The 22,573-nt window shown below is 49.5% G+C and overlaps 1 protein-coding gene across 1 annotated transcript in view; it reads right to left on the reverse strand.

Moving 5' to 3' along the window:
* TMPRSS5 (transmembrane protease, serine 5) overlaps nucleotides 1-22,573 on the reverse strand; it is a 38,354-nt gene that overhangs the window by 6,577 nt on the left and 9,204 nt on the right. Inside the window, exons 2-5 of the mRNA XM_009329556.1 lie at nucleotides 8,366-8,427; nucleotides 6,097-6,192; nucleotides 2,169-2,545; nucleotides 713-956 (exon numbers count right to left, since the gene is read on the reverse strand). Of these exons, the coding sequence (XP_009327831.1) occupies nucleotides 713-956; nucleotides 2,169-2,545; nucleotides 6,097-6,192; nucleotides 8,366-8,427 (779 nt within the window). The remainder of the gene's footprint in view (nucleotides 1-712; nucleotides 957-2,168; nucleotides 2,546-6,096; nucleotides 6,193-8,365; nucleotides 8,428-22,573) is intronic.

The following is a 22,573-nucleotide window of genomic DNA, read 5'->3' on the forward strand; positions in this document are numbered from 1 at the left end:
ACCCCCAAACCCCATCTTCCACTTGCTGCCCCCCCCCCTACCTTCCCCCTCCCATTACTTTGCTTAGCTGCTGTATGAGAAACGCCAAGCGCTGCTGTGGAGCGGCAGCAGTCTCCGGGCCATCGGTGCGAGCAGGGGGCTGCAGGCTGGCAGCTAGCCCAGCCGGCGGTGGGCTCCAAAGCACAGACAGACCTCAGCATGGGCGGCAGAAAGGCTGCCAACCAACCGCTCCGTGCTAGCGGTTACATTCAGGGAGACAAGACCTCGGGGAACAAAATGTCCTAAGCTGGGAAAAGATCAGAAAAGACAGCCTACAGCTGCTCTTTATCACCCTCACATCTCAAGCCACATGCCTGCCAGCTGTGACATGTAAAGGATGGCTCTCCCACCCGCAAGCTGCACTGGGAATGTGCTGGCAAGGGCTGGTGGGCCCCCGTCACTCAGCAAGGCCCTCCCCACCCCACCCCATATGTGCGGAGACCTCCAGGGAAACAGCCTCACCTCCCTGTGTGCTGGATTTTCCCTGTGGTCTTTTGGCTGTAGCACACAAAGAGCAATAAAGGTCAAACAGCAGCTCTTAGTTCAGCTTCTGTCCATGTAATTTCTTGCTGCTGAAAGATGCCTGGCTGGCACCCTGCGGGAAGGGAAGACTTTCTAACCCGTGGCTTGGGTACCGGCTGTCCCATGTTGGGGCACGAGACGCTTTTCTTACCAGTGCAGAGCTCTCACAGCAGAGGTGGAACAGAAATCGCTTGTGCTGCTGCATCCGCTCTTTTTCCTCTGACCCAGCAGATGCTCCACCGCAGTCGTCGCACCCGCAGTCAATGAGCGCTGCTAGTCCCCAGCTGGCACACTGCACTGACAGGGAACTGGGCAGGGACGGCACCAGGATCAACTCCGTTGCATTGCCCGGGAAAGTGAGGGGGAAACCATGCCGGAGCTCCGGGAGGCCCCAGCTACAGACGAAATAGCCACAGCCCACAGTAGAGGTGGATGTAGCTGCCCTAGCAGAGAGCTATCACCAGGCTGCCTCCCGCTAACCCATTTGGCTGGAGGCAGAGGCCGAGCTCAGAGCAGCACCGGCAGCTGTGGGCACCGGGCAGGGGAACACACAACTCGCCTCGTGCATGAACCTGCCCCTTGCCTGCCTGGCACTAGAGACCATCCTAGTCTGCTCACGACCCCTGCTACTCACTATTGAACAGAAACACTCCAGACTCGTGGCCAAGTTTGTAAAAGTTGTCAAATTCCCAACACCCAAATACAAGTCCAAAAGTCGTTATGTAAATTAGACCCAGGCGGTGAGCTGCACGGTCAGAGATCATCACCACCACCAGAGATTCCTGTTACGGCAGAAGCACCCAGAGTCCCTGCGAAGAGCCCCAGGTTACCAGCACACCACACAGCCTTGTCTGCACAGGCAGTTCACGGGCTGTGCTGACTCTTTCTCTGGCTGATTATACCCCATCCAGAAATACTACGATGGCCTTCTCCAGTTAAGTGAGTTAGAAGCCTAACTTCCCCTCCAGGAGAGATGGGAGCAAGTATCGATTTCAGCATGCCTCAAAACCAAAAGGCAGCTGAAGCAGACTTAATAGCTGTCTCATGAAAGACAGACTTCTTATTTACATACTTCTCCATCCCCGAAAGATACAGCTGATGGCTCGTTGCTCAAAATATCAATGAATTTTTAATGCTATTTACTCCAGGAAACTCCCATGAATATTTCACGATAGCCCTGCCTTGCAGGTTCAGGCTGAGGTTTCGTGCTGTCGATGAACAGCACTGTGTGTGCTGTGCCACAAATCTAAGCTGTGCTGAGCAGCATGTGTGGCTGCCAGCTCCTGGAGAGCAGGCAAACACGCCAGCACCACGGGAGCTGCATGCTGGAACGCTGCTCAAGACCTGGGCTGAGATGCCGGTTACAACTCCCTGAGGTCGGGCTCCTTTTACAGCCCGGTGCCTTGCAACCACCCAGCTGGTGTGAAAACTGGAGGGTTTTTTTGGTTTTTTTTTTGATTGGTCTGGATTTTTTTTCCTCCAGGCCCCCTATCTCATTTAGCGATTAGGCCAGAAAGCTGAGAGGCAAGGGACAAGGCTGCAGATATCCCCCAAATCACAGTCTTGGCTCAGCGGCTGACCCTCCCCTGGTCGTGGCTGGGCCGTACCTGGTGGCACTGGAGCATCTCTTCAGTTTACGGAGGACTGTAGATGGTGCTGGAGGACTAGGGAGCACTGGTGGGAAACGTGAGGCAACAGCCGAGGAGTGCGGAAAGCAGCCTGAGAATCCTTTGCTGACAGCTGCCCTGTTCTGGGGCTCAGAGGAGAGGAGAGGAAGGACTCCCCCAGGGCTCTCCTCCCTGCTGCCAAGCACCAGCCCCAGGTCGCTGCAGGACCAGTTCAGGTCATCTCCCCTCCGAGCATCCCATGCCCCTGCGGCTGTCGGAAAGCCGACCTTTGCAATGAAGACGCAAGCTGTGACCACAGCCAGCAAAACGCAAACACCTTCGCCGCAAGCAACAAAACACAACGAGCAAGTATCGGTCTGTGCAAGGAAAGTGATAGAACAGAGCAAATTCCAAAAAGATACATCAGTAGCAGTTAAAAAAATAAGACACACCAATCGGTCTATTCTACCTCGCTACTCTGAGTCACGCTCATTTTTTTCCTTTTAAAACTCCTTAAAAGAAGATCAATATTTCTATCAATTCTGCTTGCCTGCAATAAGAAAATAGTGACCAAAACGAGCAAGCTTTCACAATTCAGCTTTGACACAGATGTAAAAGGTAGGAAGGAGAACAGCACTGTAGCTTTTTCCTCCTAGTTTTCATCATTTTCCTGTGGTTCTTTAGAAAAATAAAATAAAAAAGCAGTAGTGATTACAGACGCTGACAACCGCTGAAATGCCCATGTGTTACACGAATACCTGATAGGTGGCAGAGATGCTATGAAGCATAAGACGTTTCCTTTGTCATTTTTCTAACTTATTCCCATTGAAACAGACTTCCCTTTCCCACCTGAGAGTATAAGCAGAACAACAAGCCAGATGTTAGCTCCTGTTGCTGTAACACCAAAGCTGACAAAGTCATGGCTATGCACAGCAACGCGAAGATCTGGCCTACAGTTTGTCAAATGACACATTTTGAACTTGCGCAGTAACAAGCAAAAATTCTCTCCAGTTATTCAGTCAGTTCTGCTGAGATTAGCAAGAAAGGGTAACTTATTGGCATGTAAAATTGCATATTGAACACCCGTCCCTGATGCATTCTTCTCCAAACTCAACTCGGAGGCTGCTGGGCATTTCCAAGCTGGGATATGAATCAAGAACAAGCCCAGAGCTCGGCTCTTCTGGAGCTGGCCACTTCTCACAAGGTCCCCTGCTCCACAGGTCTCGCAGCCTGCTTCCCGACAGCAGTCTATTATACGACTACAGAGCCGCCTGGGAAAAGGGGCTGCCTGGATGCTGCAGCTCTTAGGCTCTGCATTACCAGGGACTTTATGGATACAGATTGCAGCTGCTGCCTGTGGTTTTGTGGGAGCATCACAAACTGTGCCCTTTTGTGCTGGGTGCAGGACAAATGGATCGAGAACTAGTCTCCTCCCAACAAGCTTTCACCCTGAGGTGAATTTTAGCCCATATGCCCAATACATGAAGTTTTCAAAGCAGCTTTAACAGCCAGTTGCTGAATATCGCTTATTCTTTGTTTTAGCCTGTGCTCAGATTGCTCCACCCTTTCCCACACAGAAGCCGAGTTCTTCCTTGGGGATTTAGCCAGAGGGACCCTAAGCCTCCAAAACAGTGCTAGGAAAAAAAAAAATCGGTTTCACTCATCAGGATTTAAAGCATCTCTCTTGTCGATACAGGTTCTGCCTCTTGGCTCAAGCAGACATTTTAAAATCCTTCCTGCAGCCTCTGAGCTCTGCCATTCAGACTGTCGCAGCTGGACAGCCCTGGTAGGAGCAAAACAGTATTTCAGTTTTAATTAGCACTGGGAGCTCCCAGCAGTATTTGCTGGATTCAATGCCTCAGACTGCATCCAAGCTGAGGTGTCTGTTGCTTACCAGGTGCCAAGCCAGCTTGCCTTTTGGAAAACAGTATGTGAGCTCCTGTTTTGTACTCTGGGGGAGATCCAGTGTTTAAGTTCTTATACGAAGCACTGAAGTGTGAAGTTGCAGACTACCGATGCAAAACCCTGGAAGCCTGAAAGACCTCTGGACTTACCCCAGGGAACTCAGGAAGACAAGACCCAATAAAAAGCAGCCAAGTAAACATCAAGCAAGGCAGGATTCATTTGATCTAGGACGAAAGCACATTCAATCTCATACGCCCGGACTGCTAAAGCAAAAAGCTCTGCAATAGCTAGGGCCAGGGGGCAGAGGGGGGCAGTAAATGAGACATAATCATTTAATCCAGTAGCTGGAGTTGTCGGGGTTTCCTCCCCTTTCCATCTGCTTGGTAGAAATCGTGGCATAAAACTGGGTGCAGAGGGGAGCTGGTGCAGTGGCAGACGGCACGATGAGAGCCCAGCACTGGGCAGAGGCAGCTCATCGCTTTCTGAGCAAGTACTGCATTTGAGAGGGACAGCAGAGCTGTGCCCCGGGCGCAGTGCGATCTGGTACCCAATGGGAAAAAACAGCAGCAGGAGGCTGCGCGCCTACGGATTAACCGAGGAGCGGGAGAAAAACACATGTTCTGAGCACACAAGTGCAACAGCCCCAGCGCTAGCACAGCTGCAACAGCAGGACCTCCCATCCAGCTCCCGGGGTCTGCAGGGATAGGCACAGGAGGAGACCTCAGCCTCTCCTGCTCTGCCAGGCCACAAGCAGCAGCCTTGCAGGCACCGCTCCCAGCAGCACCCCGAGGAGGTTTCACATCAGCAGCTCTGAAGAACTCTGAAAATCCAGAGCGCTGCCAGAGGGAAGGTTTGCATCTGCCTTGCTCTGCCCAGGGGTGCTGCTGCGCGCTGCACTGCCGTGGTTTGCACGTGCTTGGTGTTTCTTTGCAGGAAAGCTGACAAAAATCCCTGGATTGCTCCCACCCTGGCCTAAACAGGGCTGTGCCCAGAGCTCTCCAGGGCTGTCTCGCAAAACAGAACGAGGCAATGTGGCCACCACCTCAGGACATCACTTTGTCCAGGCCTCTTGCCCTCTGTTGGGTCATTTTCTTCCTTACCTCATTTCTTCTCTTTCTCCCTTTAGTTTCCTATCTAATAAAAGTGCTCCTCTGTGAGATAAGGCAGCTGCTGTAAGCCTGTAATGAGAGAAATGGCCAAAAGCAACAGCCTAAAACCTGCCTAATCCTGGTAGCAGTCTGCCAAATCTCATAATGGATGTGTTCTGGATGTCCGGCTTGTGTTTTCCCAGCAGTGATGCTGTGGTAAAAAAAAAAACCACAAAAAAAACAACCCTAGAAAAAATTAATAATAAACTCCCAAACAGCCTTCCAACCCCCACACCCCCCAAGTGTTTCCTAACCCTTTTTCACCACTATCTGCCTGTCCCCATCCCCATTTATTACCATCTCTAGCAGGGTTTAGGTATCTCTAGAAGGAGGGTGACACAGCTTGCCCTAGACCTGCCATTGCAGTCATGGTGGAGTTTAATCTCGGACGCACAAAACATCACACTCAAGTCACCATAAGAAATAAGACCTGCCAGACCAGATCTGACTAACCACCCCTCTCACCATGCATCTTGTCTCCAAGAGAGGTCGATATCCCAAACCTCATAATGGGAAATTATTCACTAAGACTCTTTTTAACCTCAGGCAGTCGGATGTACTGACATGAAAGAAGATAGTTTATATCCTGTATGCATTTACCCTGTTTAATGGAATCGCACGTCTTTCCGTATTTCATATAGACATCCAGTCCTGTTTGGACAGTTCCATGGAGTAAAAACTTGTTACTCTAAACTTGACATATTGTCACTGTAGTGCTCATTGTAATGGTTTCTTTCATATCCTCTATTGTTGAAGCGATCACCCCAAAGACAGTGAATAAAGTTCTCTGTAAAACAAATTAAGCAGCTCAAAACTAGCAGAAGAAAAGGCTGCTTCATGTGACCACTAATGCCCAGAAAGGAAGAGTAAATTGCCTCCGTCAGAGCTGCTGGTTCCCGGTACCCGCTCTGGACCGCCTTGCCTCGTGGTTTGGCTCTGCTCTGACACCCGACTCGGAAGCCCAGAGGTTGCTGCAGGCAAGAGAGAAAGGGGTGACCTAAAAGCTTCCACAAACATCAGGTTAGCCCGTCCTTCCCTTTCTGTCCAGAAGTCTGGACAGACAGCCTCTTGCCGGGAGCAGGCAGGCTGTCAGCCTCTAGGTTCGCTCTGAATGACGCGGCCTGTACTTCGATTACGGCTATCAGTGAGTACTCGCTCACTTCTCAGTCTTGCTCCATTACACCAGGATCAAGCTGGTAGGATTCAGGTTTTGGGCGGGGATGTGTAGCGTGGGCAGCCTCATCCACTGAAAGCGGGAGAGAAAAATATTTTTGGGAAGCTACCCCTTGGGTCACGCTGCATGCTGAGCCCTGCGCACCCTCTCACCAGCTGAACGCCGCCCTGTGCCAGACTCCCTCCATGAACAGGATCCCCGCTGTGGCGTGCGGTTCCCAGGGCACAAGCAGCCCTCGTCCCGGGGGCAGCCCAACATGGATTTGCCTGATGCATCTCCCCCCGCCTCCCGCATGCAAAGTGGAAACTGGCCGCTGCCCTGTTCCAGCCTCTCTCCCGAGGCAATTTGCTAGGTAATGATTATAGAGTTGAGAGAAGGCAATTTCAGGAAAACGAGTTTCTCTGTAGAAGGAATTGAATAGAGGAACCACTATAATAACCTGATACAATCATTTATTTAAAAAGCAGCTGGCACCATATGAAGCAAGCAGAGACAATGAGAGGCAATTCTCTGCAGAGACTGTACCACCTCCCCCAGGTCTGGGGCATGAGCAAGAAGCCATGCCTCGCACACCGTGGAAACCAGAGGCTCTTGCTCCAGATAAGCAAATACCAAGACTTCTAAGGGAAAGGGTGACAATTCACAGGTCCTGTGAACGCACATCTGCTTTCCCCGCCCTCCCGTGTCTTAGGAAACATGAGGTCTCATGACAGTAATTTCCTTCAGACACCTTGCGCTTCCCGCATAAGAACAGACATCCTGCTGGATATAAAGCAAAGGGCCAGAGACTAAGCTAAATTAAAGCCTGGAAAGGAAAAGTACTATTACAGCACAGAAATGTAATGAGCCAGTCAGTTCTACAGCCTGTTTTCTCATCTCTTGCTTCAGAGGAGCAGAGAGAAATGTGTCCTGACTCCACTGGATGCCGTAACTGTGAGAAGCGATGGGCAACTCTCAGTGCTAACCTTGAGCAGGGTATTTCCATTTTCTGTACCTTCCAGTTTATGACTGCCATCCTCACAGGTGACTTGTAAGATGCAGAGTTATTTGATGCTCGTGTTTTTGTGCTTCTTCAGAGGACTGACAGTCAGAAGAGGGCTGGGCCCTGGATTCTAATCAATCACCTAATAAATGTAGAATGTAAAGACGTCAGGGATAAAATTGTTTCATTAACTGTATCATGTTCCAGTGCAAAGATATCCTGAGGGATTTCTTCTTGGAGACGAGTCAAAGAAGAACAATTGTTAAGGAGCAATTAGTATTATGTTCATTCTTTTCCATTCCCAAACATAGTTCATTTTGTCACTTTGTCGGCTGACTCTTTGCCCTTGCAAGTTGCTGAGGACCTACTAAATCCCAGGAAAGGAAAAGGGAGAGACACCTTCAGGAGACTCGAGGGCATTCCTCCCTCAGTTGTACCCATACACCCTGCAGTAAATCACAGCCTTGATGCAGCTCCAGGGAAATTACCCCGTGGGTGGCAGCCAGCATGCAGGACAGTGTCTGGGACATGGGACAAAGCCTGCAGCATCGCAATTGCTGCACTGGCCGGCACAGAGCCCAAGGCACAGCTGGTCCCGTGCTGGGCTCCACGCTGCTGCCTAACAGCTTAGTTGTGATCTGGGCTCGCCTGAACCGGGAGAGCTGTGGCTGGTGAGGCCCTGAAACACGAGGACATAGTGGGCGGAAGGGAAATGCGGAGCTTGGCTCCGCTGCCAGACGATCAGGCTGTGCTGCATTTGTGCAAATATACAGGAACCAATACCAGAGGCTGAACCACTCTTTTTGGCTGATTCTTGCACGATGAACCCGATTTGGCAGCTTGAGGAACGCTACAGGGACCGGGATGACAGCACAGCATAGAAAGCCCTGTTCAGTAGGAGCCCTGTCCCTCAGACCACAGCCAAAGGAGCTTGTGCTCAGTTTGGCTCGGCGAGGCACACCAGGGACACTTTCTTACAGTCCCTTACCTTCACAGGGAAACGGCCCAGCATCACAACAATTCCCATCTGCAAGCTGTAGCAGTTTGCCACTGAAGATGACAGAGAGAGGACCAGAAGGAGCCCAGGCAGAGACAAGCTGTGACCCGGGCTGGCCTCGCATCCCAGCCACCGGCTGCAGCCTGGCCCAGACGGGCAGCCTGCCACGCGTGCTGTTAAATACGGCGCCCACTTGCTCTCTTCTGGCAGTCCAGATGAAGTCACTAGCTGATGTAATGGTGGCTAAAGGGCCGCCGGGTCTCGCTTGCTGCAGCACAGCGTTACCGTCTTGCTTGCAGCAAGGAGCTGAACCTGTTCTATCCAACTCCTTCCCCCATTAAAAAAAAAAAACGCCCCAGCTCTGAAGTTGTCAGCAATTTCTTAGACCTTGACAGGCCTGAGGTACAGCAGGGGAAAATACAAGTAATCCTCACGTTCTGCCCCGCCAAGCTTTGCAGAAGACGACTGAAGAGGAAACCCAGGTGTGTGAAAGTCCCCTACAGAGCAGCTATCCAAGAGCAATCAAGGACACTACAGTAAGATTAGAGTTTAGCTAACAAACCCTTTCATAAGATGGCACTAAGAGCCATGAGGGAGCAGGACGGGGTTGCGCAGTTGGACATGTGCTACTATCCCATGAGAGGGCAGCTAAACAATCAGATACACTTATCTGGATCCTAGAAACCTCCTTAAACTTACTGTCTGCAGGTACTAGGATTGCACGTACTTTTTTTCCCCTCCCCTTTTCCTGTGCATGCTGTAATTTAGGCTCTTGGGATCCTGCAGAACCAGTTTCAGTCATGGGAACCTGCCTGCACGGTGTGCCTTTCACCGCAGGATTTGAGAATGCTGCGAACACCCTTCCCCTAAGTGCTTTCCAGCATGTGACACTACACTGTTTGTTTGCACTGACAGGAGGTAAGGCTTGTAATAGATTGCCCCTTGGGTTGCAGACGTGCCTGGCTTAGGGATAGAAAAACAGGTATGGGAGTGACAAAACGTTCCTGAAGCACCTTGCTCACACCCTGGTCACAGGACTTTTCTTTCAGACACTTTTGACTGAAAAGCACCTTCTGGATGTTCAGATGCAGTCCTGCCTTATCTCTGCTAATCAGCGTATCACCCTCCTCATGCCTTTATCATCTTTAAATCGTTAGATTTCTGACTCCCAAGACCCTAAGTTAGCAAGCTGCAGCAGAGGCTTCGTTTTGGTGGTTCGTAACATCCTAATTTTCTTCTCACATACACTTTATACTGGAGTATACTTGTGTCAGCATAGCTTTTTCCTTCAAGGAGTTTTTCCTCTCTATGGAGTTTGCTCTTCTCCTTCTAGTCCTTCTAAGTGCATTTATAACCTGCAATCGTTTCTCCTCTCAGCCTTCATTTTACTCAGCTAAAAAAGCTACACAGGGCTTAGGGGAGACTATCCCCACCCCCCCTTCTTTTCCAGATTGAATCCATTACCTTCAGTATGAATGACCCATTATTCCGATGAGGTTTCAAGGCTATTAACATCTTCTGCCTCTCCTGGGACAAGCTTGCTCGAATAGAACTTTTCACAGCCCATTGCACTTCTATTCTTACCCACTAAGAGCCCCTTACTTACTGCAAACATTACTCACTAAATACATGAACTTTTCTTTTCTTCAACCAACATTATCTCCTGAATTTGATCAGGATTTGTAAATAGCTTAATTTCCCCCTGAAGCTCAATTGTTTGAGGAGGCAAGGGACTATTTAATATTCGTTTAAATCGCTTATCCTGGCTTTATTTTCCCTGCTGTTGCTTTAACAGTGGAGGAGATGCCCTTGACAAACTTGGAGAGTGCAGTAACCTGATAAATCGCACACCGGGACTCTGACACCATATGTTAAACCTGCTTTGAAAACTCTCCTTTTGGGCCAGATTTGTTCAGTGCAATTACCCAACTGCTAATTCCATTCCTTCACAGTCCAGCCCTTGCCAGCGCCATCAGGGTGATTTTTCCACCCCGATTCTCCAGTGTGAATTTCCACCCTTCTCTTTCTACAGCGAGTTCCTCCTCAGCAGAAAGGTCATGGAATCTAAGCAATTTTAAAGCAGCAAATCCCTCAGCAGCAGTAGCTGCAGGCCTCCATTTCCAGTTTCTTCCATGTCATTACTCAAGCCTTTACTCTTTTCAGACATCCTAAATTCCACCCTTCAATGCTTAAAGAGGGATACAAGCACTTGACAGTACGGGCAGCTCTGGGCGCTAAGAAAGGCCACCCAGGGTGGCCTCTTGAAAGTCACCGAAAATGCAACACCCCTATACCCCAGGTATGCACTGGGAGGGTCAGCAGGTGCTGCAGGTTGCTACGTAGCTCAGGCAACGGACAGACTGACTGCAATAATACTTGTTGAACCATATACCAAAGTCAAAGCGCTGGATTTCCAAGCGTGCTTAGCATCCAGCATACCCCCACGAGAACTGTATTTAAATGCCTAGAGAAGCAAAGCTGAAGAGTTGAATCAGAACGCGTTTTGAGTAACAAACAAAAAAGGGAACAAACTTGCCCTGTGCTTGTGGGCTTTGGGACTAGGGGAAAATTGCAGGCTTAGAGGAGGGTCTCTGGCCCAGCAGCATTAGATGTCTCTATGGGCTGCTGCTTTTCTTTGGTGCCCAAGTGCAGATAAGGCGCACAAAGACTCAGCGAGTCTTTGTTCACAGCTGCCCACTCTCTCAAGCGGAGGATGCCGACTGTGCCAATTGCATTGCACATTTGTGGGCTGCAACTGGCTAAACATCTTTCCCAGTGTAAGAGATGCTGCAGTTCAGTGTCATTAGGCTAAAGTTCCCTTTGCCAATTAACTGGATTTTAATTTACACAACTCATTGCTTCTCCAGTCAACAGCCATCAGAGATGTAGAACGTCATGCCAATAAGCAGATTTTAGTCTTTTCAAAGCAATCCCATCGTGAATGACTCTCCTCATTCTCCCTTTCTTTCCTTTGTTTTTTTTTGCTCTGCAAAGCGCACGGCAGTTATGCGCTGGCAGCGACCCCTCTCCTGGCAGTCCTGTTCCCATACTGAGACTACAGACAATTCCTCAGCACCAGAAGCAGATGATGTGCGTGTGTTTTCTTTTGTGTTTGTTCAGTGCAGTTTTGCTAAAGGCTTTTTCTTGCTACCAAGAGCATGTTTACTTTTGCCATTATTACCTGCGGGCTGAGCATGAGTTTGGGTTTTTCACTGTGGACTCCGCATGGTGCTGGCTGCTAGCTCTAGCTACAGTGGGTCCAAATCTATAAAGATTTGCCTTTTTTTTGTGAGGAGAGATGCTCTGGTCCTGCCTGTAAGGTGCACCTTTGTAGCGAGGCCATCCCATGCTGCAGGAGCAGGAAGAGCGACTTGAGTACACAGTGAATCAGACCTACTGAAAGTAAAGGAGGGAAAGTCAAAGGCGATGCTTGCAGTGACCACTTCTCACACACCAGACGCTCGTTCCTGCAGCCTGAAGGTGCTCCCAAAGCAGGGTGCCGGGGGGAAGCCTGACTCAGGCCACAGAGAGCAGCTCTGCTCACATCACCACTTGCATGCTCTTGCGCGCAGACAGATATTTCGCGATCTCTGCAGCCTACATGCTTTCCCCCTGCAGGGAGCTCCGCAGCCTGAGCAAATTCAGCCACAAGGTATCCGCCTGACCTGCAGAGCCCTCAGCCTTCTGGCACAGTCTTCCACCCCATTAACTTCTCTTCTCCCCAAGGGGCATGGGAGAGGCAAGGGTCAGCAAGATCTTAATCAGCTGTCAGAGCCTGCAGTTCCAGCAGATGCTTTTACTGAACCTCTGCCCCTGCTCTCCTGCCTTTGTTCTGTTCTGCAGAGGCTGAGCTGGGGATGTTTCTCCCAGGATTTCACCCCAGCTGAACAGTCCACACTAGTAAAACAGGCACCATTTCCAATTTCCTCTAGAAATAGCTCTCTAACATGGGCTTGTTTGAAACATAAGCATTTCTAAGGAAGACAGCATTGTCCATTTGTGGGCAGCAGACCTCCCCAAGGCCAGGGTGTGCCCGCCTCACCCTCCTCAAAGGTTAATGGTGCTCCTAGGTGCATCTGCAGGACACAGCCTTATCTGCAGCTGCCCCAAAATTGCTCTCTGCTCTTCAGCTCCCAGAGGGGTCACTGAAGTCCATGCCAGGGGCAGCAGAATTTTCCATTTCTGGTTCTTTCTAAAGACCAAGGAGAGAAGTGTTGCATTTGCAGAACCTTTTTGCATCGTGTGCTTCCCTGGGGATACATCCTTGGCAGGGCTTCGGGTCTATAAGGTATAAAATCTAGTTGCAATCAAGGGCCTGCCAGAAAGTTATCCACCTGCGAAGATATATAGGTCTCTTGGTTCTCATTAGAGCCTGCTAAACACCCAATAAAATTAACTCCGTGCACTCAAGGGGAGCTTTCACTTTTTCTGCACAGTTAACTTGACAGTATTCCATGTAAATCTGTATTGTTCAGCTCAGCAGCTTCTCACTCAGCAAGAAAAAAGCGTATCCAGGAGTAGGCGGATATTCCTGCCAGCCTTGCCTCGCAAGATGTTTGAGTTAGAGGCTACTAAAACCTCCTTCCTTCTTGGGGGGGGGGGGGGGGGGGGGGAGGTGTTCCCCCAGCCAGCAGCATCGTTTTTCCAGTACTCACTTCTCGGTTGTGTACTCAGACTGACTTTCTTTCCCTCCACAACAGAGACAAAGTCACAGCCAGTGCTGTTAACCGAAAACATCTGCCTTGAAGCTCACTCATACAGCCTATTTTTTAGTCCACATTATGAATCCTAATTAAGTAATTATACATTTTAATTAACTGTAATTACAGTCCCTACTTATGTAAATAAACATGCCGACTGTAATTACAAAATTACAAAAAGCTGTTACGAAGTATAGATTCAGTTAAAGAGAAAACCACTTCAGAGAGCTTCTACCCGGGTCCAATCCACTCAGGAACTGTCAAGCCAGAAAACACAAGATACGCCCCACAACTAAGAACCGGTCCAAGTGGCATTGTGGGAAGAAGCAAGGATGAGGACAGAAAGATCGCGAGGATAGGTCTTGCTATGCTCTCTGTTCTTCTGGCAGCACCAGCAGGGTCTGCTACCCTGGTCTGAACCCGTGAGCATTACTGGGGTTGACAGAGAACCTGGCAAAACTTTGGTGTGACAGAACTAGTCACGTGAATTTGCTTGTGAAACCAGGCTCATCCAGGCGCCTCCGGGACAAATTAAGTAGTTGTTCTCCTGCCCCAGAGAGCACCGAGAGAGGCTTTGCTACACGCACTTCTATGGTGCTGGAAGGGGCAGAGAGAGGAGCATGCCCCACGCAGGGCTGCAAAAGCAACATGCCTCTCAAACACTACAGCAGCATGGCCATGGAAAGTGTTACGAATTCCCGTCAGGCATGGGTTGCATTGCCATGGCAAGCCCTGGGAGAGAAGACAGGGCTGCAGAAATCCCTGCAAGTCTCAAGTCCTTTACACCTCTCTGGACCAGCTTGCAAGCGTGCACAGCTCTCAAACATGGCAGCCTGCTTTCCCTTGTCCGCTCACACCCCGACATCTCGGTTCGCACCAGGGATCCACTTGCCCACCTGGAGCTAGTCTGCATTTCTCCAGGCTACAAAGTGAAAAAATCTCTAATGCATCTAGACACAGAAATAAACTCCCCCTTATGCCAGCATTTACCAGTGCTAGGGCCAGCAGCAATGCTCCAAGGCATGATATTTAGGGGAGTAAAATTTCAAAGTAGCCTTTCCTTCACCTTTTTTACTTACTACCTCCCACAAATTCATATGAGGTAGTTACTAAGCACTTTGCCCTGAAGCAGTGACCTTGATTCCCCCCCAAAGGATCATCTAAAACTCAAACAAAAGATTTCCTTGTCTCTTGCTATTTTCTTTCTGCATGCAAGCAGTTTGGCAAATGCAGCCTTCCTCAGGGCAAGCAGGCTTTCTGCAGCTCAGGAATGTCCTGGGTTTGGCTGGGATACAGTTAATTTCCTTCCTAGTAGCTGGTACAGTGCTGTGTTTTGGATTTAGGATGACAATAATGCTGTTAACAGACTGATGTTTTAGTTGTTGCTGAGCGGTGCTTACGCTAGTCAAGGACTTTTCAGCTTCTCACGCCCTGCCAGCGAGAAGCCGGGACGGGGCACAGCCAGGACAGCCCACCCAAACCGGCCAAAGGGACATTCCATACCATATGACGTCATGCTCAGTAGATAAACTGGGGTGAGTTGGGCGGGGGGACGGCAACCGCTGCTCAGAACTGGCTGGGCATCGGTGGGCGGGTGGTGAGCAATTGCACTGTGCATCACTTGCTTTGTATATTTTTATCATCATTATTATTATTATTTTCCCTTCCTTTTCTGTCCTATTAAACTGTCTTTAAAACCCAAAATTTTTCCTCCCCCCCCCCCCCAATTCTCTCCCCCATCCCGCTGAAGGGGGGGCAGCGAGCGAAGGGCTGTGTGGTGGTTAGCTGCCTGCTGGGTTAAACCACAACAAGGAATTAACAGATTTGCAAAGCAGCAGGTGCCAACTGGGAAGGGGGAAAAAAGGAAGGCGGGGTTCACTTAGGAACTGCTACAGTACCTAATTATTAAATCAGATGCATATCATCCCAATTTACTCTCCTGCAACAAGAGACTCGGCTGTTTTCCAGAAGAAAAAATACTCTTCAGAAGTCAGTGCAAGGCTTGAAGGAAGCAAGGACATTTCTCTACATGATGAAACATCCTTGGCACTGACTACTTCCACATGCCTTTGCAGTTCCTATTGCTATCTTTCTTTTGCTTGTTAGACATTTTCCATCTTGATGGCTTCTGGATGCAGAGAATCCCTCTGAACTGCCCATTTCTGCGCTCCTAAGGGCCCATTTTGCAGCAAGGAATCTGTACTGGGTATTTCCCCTTTCCCGAGGCGCCCACTGGACCCTGCGGTGTTGCCGCTGCCTGCCCTGAGGGGCTGCTGCGACCCTGCCCCACAGCCACACGTCGCACAGGTCCTGCTCTGACAGCTGGCAGGACCAGCTTCAGTCAGGGCCTCAGAAGTGGCTGTAAGTTTCTTGCCAAACTGTTGCTACTCAAGCAGCGTCCAGAGGGCATCCACAGCCAGCTCAGCCTTGTGCCCTGGGGGCACAGCCTGCTCCTGCCTCCCCCCTTCAGCAAAGCCGATATCCCACTCGCAGAGCAGCAGAGCACCTTTGCCTTCCTTCTGCTCTGCCAGACGGTCCCTCGAGTGACTTGCTAGGTAACAGTGTGGGGAAAAAAGCAGGACCCACATTTTTGCTAGGATCAAACGTGTTTCACATAATAACGCACCTCAATCCTGCGGTCATAGTCACAACCTGGTTTATATATCCATGGGAGATGGGGATATTTCTTTCACTGCACCGTTAAGAAGGGAAAGGAAAATCATATCACACAGCCTTCAGAGGTAAAAAAAGCGTATCGTTCTAGAAAAGGACGAGGAGCTCAACTTTGTCAGCTGGAAACTGTTCACACAACAAATTGGTCTGGAGTTGAAATATTTAACTCAGGGATGTGACTAATTGCTCACCTCCAATCTACCTTAGGTGAATGGCGGTATCTGATTGCAGCTGAGCCCCTTTATTCCATGCTGAAATGGAGTTTGTGCTACTAAGCAATACATCTAGGCAAGATAAGAATGGTAAAGATACAGATGGCAAATATTATCAATAAACTACAGCCCTGGATAAACAACAAGCAACTTTCCCCTTCCCTCCCTGACTCCCCTGGTGACAAACATCTTCATGACTGTCAGAAGTGTCTCGGGGGTGGGAGGTGAAACATCTCCCAACCCCATCCAGTCTGCATCTTGGCTTTATCGCCAGGAGCCACTGAGCCACTGTTTATCTTCTTAAACATCTTCTCCCATCACAACAAGACTAAGCCCCAGTCCAGACAATAACACATCGTCAGCATTTCTCCCAGCAAAGTATAGTTATTGTTGTGGCATAAACAGCGTAAGCGTAGAGAAATGGACTATTATTTCCACCCTATTTCCGATGTGGCTAATTAGCATGTTTGTTTCACTAGGCATAGTTTGGTAAAAAAAAGCTTTGCAAACAGCCTAAAGTTAGAGCTGTATTAGTAATTAGATTTTAAGTGTTTAACGGCCTATCAGCAAACGCCTGCGGTGAGGCCCTTGCGCTGCTGCCCTTCCTGCTCAGCCCAGCGGGGCAGTCGGCGGGGAAAGTCGGCATGCATGCAAATCACATGGAAACGTTACCCTCAGTGACTGCGTTGAGGATGTTTTCAGCCAAGTTCGGAGCTGAAGTCCAACGTGATGGGGAGGAGGGAGCTATGCAGTGTTTCCACCAGCAAGCGTATGCTCACAGACACCACTCCATTGGCACCCCGTGACGGTTCACTGCCGGCGGACAGTCAAACGCTGACAGACAGCAAGAGTCTTGCCGAGAGCATTAACATCTCTGGTGATGCCACTGGATGTGGAAAAGGCAGCCACCCCTTTTGCAAAGCCTGGAGCACAGACAGTAACTCTCCTGGAGCCTGAGCTATCAGCCAGGGAAGGACTGTTCAGCATAAGTAACAGTTAATTCTTACGTAAACGCATGAATGTCATACGAAAAATATTTCCCAGCATTTCCAAGTTCACCCATTTTCCAAGTTCAGTCAAGATTTGAGCTGTGCTTCTCGAAGCCATTTGAGATCGCAGTAGTCAAGGCTACACCAGGCTGAGAGGAAGGACAAGTCTTACGCTTTAAATTCCACACAAGTGACAGCGTTCAGTAGGAGGAGCAAAACGTCCAGGGCTTACTGCATGGACTATAACACATCATTCCTTGGTCTTTCCTCACACCACTTTCTGGTGGACCGTGGAAAGGGAATGCATCACCTCATAAAACGTTCGTGTTTCCACAATGGATATTTGGCATTTTCCACAAATAGTAGTAATGACACCACGATTATATTAAAATCTGTCAGAGGGTTTTATTAGTAATAAATAGTTCTTATATAATTACTCCAAGAAGTACTGAGCTAAGGAGGAAACCAAACTACTCCCGTGAGCATCTACCACTTCCCTCTTCTTTTTCCCCGTTTCTTTGACGTGACAAAGGAACAATGGCCCTGAATGGGAGCCCGCAGGCACTACTGAAGTACGGCTACATTGTGCGATCCTCGGTGGCAGAGGACAGCTTTTGTTCCGTGCTAATCGGGTGCCCGGCTTAACAGAGTTGCCATCTGTGGCTCGCCTCTTAGGCGCCGCAACAATCAAAAATATGCACGTATTTTACCAAGTCCCAACAATCCGGAGATTTTTAGCATTTGAGCCAAAGAGACACTTAAAATTCACTGTAAAGCTCACAAGGTGCCCTGCTAATACCCGCGTAATTAACCGGCTTCAGCTTCTTTCCGGAGGGCTACCAGCCTCCCAGCTACCAGCCAAGTCCGCCCCGGGCACCCCCTCCCGCAGGCCACCCCTCCGTGCCTCGCACCGCCTCAGCGCAGGGTCCCAGGCCGGCCGCCCCCCGCCGCGGGGAGCGGGGAGCGACGGGCTGAGAGCTAACGCTCGGCTCCTCCGGCAGCTGTCGGAGCTCCGCGGCAGTCCAGGGGATGGGACTCAGCAAGACTCACTCAAGTCTGGCTGGTAGCGCCTAATTAAACGCTAATGAACCGGAGGGCGAAGGGTCCGAAAGCCAACGCTGTCAGTCACGGAACGGGAGGTTTTTTTGCCTGCCGTAAACACCGCACAGCGGCCCAAGCACAACGTCTGTCTTCGCTACAGTATTTATCAGCTATATTGCTCTTCACCAGAGCTGCCGTTCAGCTAAAGCGAGGACGAAGCTGCGCGACGGGGATTAAGTAGCTCGGCTACTTCAGTAATGCAACCGATGCCTGTTCTGCAACAAGCACCAACCGGGCGAGAGAAGGGGCGATTCACCGGACTCCCGTTAAACAGCAAGCATTACTCGCCAGTTAAATAACTGACTCGGTAAAGACACTAAGTCTTGAAAAGCAGCTTGCCAAAAAGTCACCCCTAACAGAACGCTGGAACAAATTTGCTCTTATTTCAGCCTAAAGATTGTTTTTCTTACTGAATCTCCAGTATTACAAAGAGGTGGTTTGCACATGCAAGAAAACATCATTTTTCCCAATGCCAGGGAAAATTTTGCTTTTGTCATCTGTGAGATTATGAGTCAGCCCCATGTTCGCAGGCAAGGAAGAAAAAGTTCTTTATCTGCACTTACAAATACTTTCAGGAGCTGCTCTTTTCTGCAGCAACGAGCCAGCTGCACAGATGAATTTCGGGCTCCCCTGTCCCTTTGCCACCCGAGTCAGCGTGCTGACTTTGCAGTTATGACCACATAACTGCTCCAGGGTCAGCTCTGACTTTGCACTCTTCATTCACTAAGGTTTCAGTGCCGCAGCCGAGGGCTGCCTTCACTTGTAAGGAGATTTGTCTCCTCCCTTTTCACTCTAGCAAGATTTATCAATCTTTGTGAAATGAAAGGGAGGCAACGAACAAAGACTTTTGACATTTGTCATGTTTTCCACAGACCAGAGCCGGTTTTGTCCCAAGCACCCCAGGGAAAGGCGTAGCAGCTGGTGTTACAGGAGCACTATTATTTTCACCCTTTGAAAAAAGACATTTCCATAAGGCTGGAAACCATAGCGCGTATGACTACGTATTTCTGCAAAGTCAGTTTCGCCTCCTGACAGGGAAGTATTTGCCTACCAATAAGTTGCCTGTGCCTTTTTTTTTTTTCCTTTTAGCATTGATTAAAGCTTTTGAGCACCTTCTCAACACCACTGAGGCTGACCCCTAGCCTCAGCGAAGCACAGCTCCTGACGGCTCCCAGCCACAGTGCCAGGCAGCACAGACCCTGCTGGGGCGCAGCCGGGCTCCCTCAGAGGAGTTGCAGCCTTTGACCATGGGACAGGAGGAACTCAAAGGCAGGGGTGGCAGGTGCAGGTGGGAAGCACCAAAGGGGTAGCAGGAGGCCCCCGTTCCTCCATCCCCAGTGACCCCGGTGCGGTGCCTAGCTGAGGACCAGCAACAGGGACTCGGCCCCCAGCCCGGGCAGCCCCCATACTTCTCGGCAGGACCTCGTACCCACCTCAGCCCTGCAGAGCATGCACCACCACGGCCGCTGCACTCACCTCCGCCCTCAGCTTAGCCCGTGCCTGAAAGAGAGGGAGGGAGGCCTTCCCCTTCGCCTTTTATAGGGCCCTGGTGCAGCCCCTGCCCCAGCTGAGGGCAATGAGCATCCCAGCAGCCCTGCCACCTGCCCCACCTGCAGGCATTTGCTGCTCTCTCCTGCCCATCTTCCCTTCGGAAGTCAAATTTGCTCCATTATGTCCTGCCAGTAACACACAGATCCCCTGGGCAAGGTGGCGGGGCTCTAGTGACGATTTACCCCCTTCACCTTGCAAAGAGTGCAGAAGCCTTTGACCCTCGCTGTGCAAGGAGAGAGGCTGCGGGATGCTGTCTTTAGCCCACTATTGCCTGTGCCCCGTAACATCTCCTCAGGAGCGGTATTACGTCACATGTCTCTGGGGCGTATTTATGTCCTGAGGAAAGATCAGCTCCCTGGCCCAGAGGTCCAACGCACGGCCCTGAACCTGCAAAACTTCCTGCCACTGGCTTCTGCAAGACTTTTTCTGATAGCAGGCTTATTGCTTCCTGCTGGCAATTTCAAAGGTGCTAATCTAATGAGTCATTAGAGACAAATGAAAAATAGGAGCAAGAAATTGACTTAGCACTTCTTTCCAAAAAATATTGTAACGGGAGAATTTTAAGTAGAGCGAACCAGAGCAATTTTAATAATATTAAGCTTAAATTGACAGCAAAATGAGTGAATACAAAAAAGCAACAAAAACCCAAATATATATAAACCATAAGGCATTGTGAAAAGAATATGATTAAGCTTTCAAAGTTATACATTCAAAATTTAGACAGTGCTGGGAATGAGGTCTTTTTCTTCTCTGGTTAAGAAATACCCTAGCATATAATCACATAACAAAGACTATATAATAATGCATACAAAGGGAGCTGATGCTTGCAAGCTTCATGCTGGCTTTCATTTACTCTCCAGTGCCCAGCTCTGCAGCACTAGTGGCACACCTGCACCTTCGGCATGATCTGTGCATTTCTGTGCACGCGTGTCATCACGCACACACTCTGCACGTCACGCTGCTGGCAGGACAGCTGGCTTGCGGGGTGCAGTAACTGTGCATTTACCTCTGCTGCTGGCAGGAGGAACGCTTCACGCCTGTGCCGAGGGCCAGCCTGAGTCCGTGGCACTGGCAAACCCTAAGAGTACTAACTATGTACAGGTACCCCCTACTGTGCTACCATCCTTGTGGGTAATAACCCACACGAACATTTCACTGCCCCTCTCAATTCCAACTCTTTTATGTCCTAAAAAGCAAGTCACCAGACTGCAAATAATCAAAATGGCGCTGTTGCCACTTCTGTCTTAACTGGGGAAAGAGAGCCACCCATTTACCAGAGTGTTGTATCAGGGTCTGATGAGCAGCGGGTTCTCGGTTGCAGAGGCTCATTTACACGAGGGGAAATGCAGGAGGGCACAGGGAGAAGCTGAGGGGTCTGTCCAGAAGCTCCAGGAAGTTGGTGGAGGGATCCCAGCCAGCTGCGTCGCCTATCAGGGGAGCTGGCATCGAAGAGTGGCTCTATCTTCTGAACAGTGAATGAAATGAGGTGCTGGATGCTGCTGTATTCTCATTCCCAGCCATAGAAGGAGCAAATTCATTCCATGGTCCAGGTGGTTCATCTTACATCTGCCAAATAGTAAATGAATTGCTGACCAGCAGGGAAACCAGACTCCTGAATATTGCAACAAAGTCCAAATCATGTGAGCCAACGTCTGTGTGTCTTGGCTGCTCTTTCTCAGCCTCAGGTAGAAATCACAGGTTTTACAGTAAAAACAAATGTGAAAATCCCCACGTACATTTCCTGCGTTATTTTTCATTGTTACAGCAAGGAAAATAACAGCAAGGATGCACGACTGTCAGATACTGATTAAATATTTTAGCAGCTTGCTGAAGCATCAGAGATACTCTACAGAAGAGTAGCTGGCTGAGGGTCAGGCGTGGACCAGCAGCTCCCAAAAGGGCCCTGGGAGTCGATCTGCACTGCTGCTCGTTGCCCAGGGTCAACACTGCCCTCACGGCTACGTCTCCTCGTAACTCATTTCAAAGATGATGATGGAGCGAAAAGAAGGAAGGGGCTGTGACAAACAGCCATGTTTTGCACAGTGAGTGCTAAATGATAAAGCGAGGTCAGTCACTAAGAGGTCCTTTCACCCTCAGTGCTCGGTGTTTAGAGGTCAGTGATCCTCATCTCTCACTAAATGTGTCTGGAGAAGGAAAGACTACCGATGCTCCCATTAGAAAGGACTATTAGGTCAATACATGCGTAGAAATAGAGGTTGACTGAGTTGTAGGGTCTGAGGGGTCAGGAGGGTTTGGCTTGACTAGACGCCCATCCTGGCATGAAACGCCATGTGCTCCCACCGGTTCCTTCTCTTTTCCTGTGTTTATGTTACAGAGCAGCAGCAGGGAATGCATTCAGTGAAGAAAGGTCTGGCTGGCACAACTGCCGTCTTTCCCTTTTCAAAGATGGACAGAATACCAGACCACATCTTCAGAGCATCATCGCATCAAAAAGAGCTTTTTAGCCTCTCATTTTAGGGCATATCATGGCATTTCTCATGTATGAATGTAGCCTGCAGTAGCTGGTTGATACCAGCTCCCTCACCAGTTGTTAAGGAGTTCTTAAGTTTCATTTGTAAAATAGCTGTATTGATCCCAGCAGATAATGACTTGTTAATAATGGCATTTCTGATAAATTGCTCTTACCATGGAATTTACTGCAGTGGCTTTGTCACTTCTCTATTGGTGAGGTTTGCAACGTTTGATAAATTGCTGCTTCGTGTTTGAAAGCTTAACAGGTTTGCTGTGGGGCCTTTTTTTTTTTTTAGTGGAGGACGAAGAAAACCAGAGTGAGTTTGGAGTGATATTTTCACACAAACCATGATCATAGATATAAATCAGAATTCAACTCTAACCGTTTAGATGATGGTTCAGGAGAGAGAGAGAGAAAAGCAAAGCAGGGACATGGGTTTTCTCCCACCAGCTCTTGGCACTCGGTGCCCTCAGCCTTTTGCTCTTTGAGGCAGTCACCAG

This window comes from Pygoscelis adeliae, unplaced genomic scaffold, assembly GCF_000699105.1.
Source record: "Pygoscelis adeliae isolate BGI_AS28 unplaced genomic scaffold, ASM69910v1 Scaffold268, whole genome shotgun sequence".
Taxonomy (NCBI): Eukaryota; Metazoa; Chordata; class Aves; order Sphenisciformes; family Spheniscidae; genus Pygoscelis; species Pygoscelis adeliae.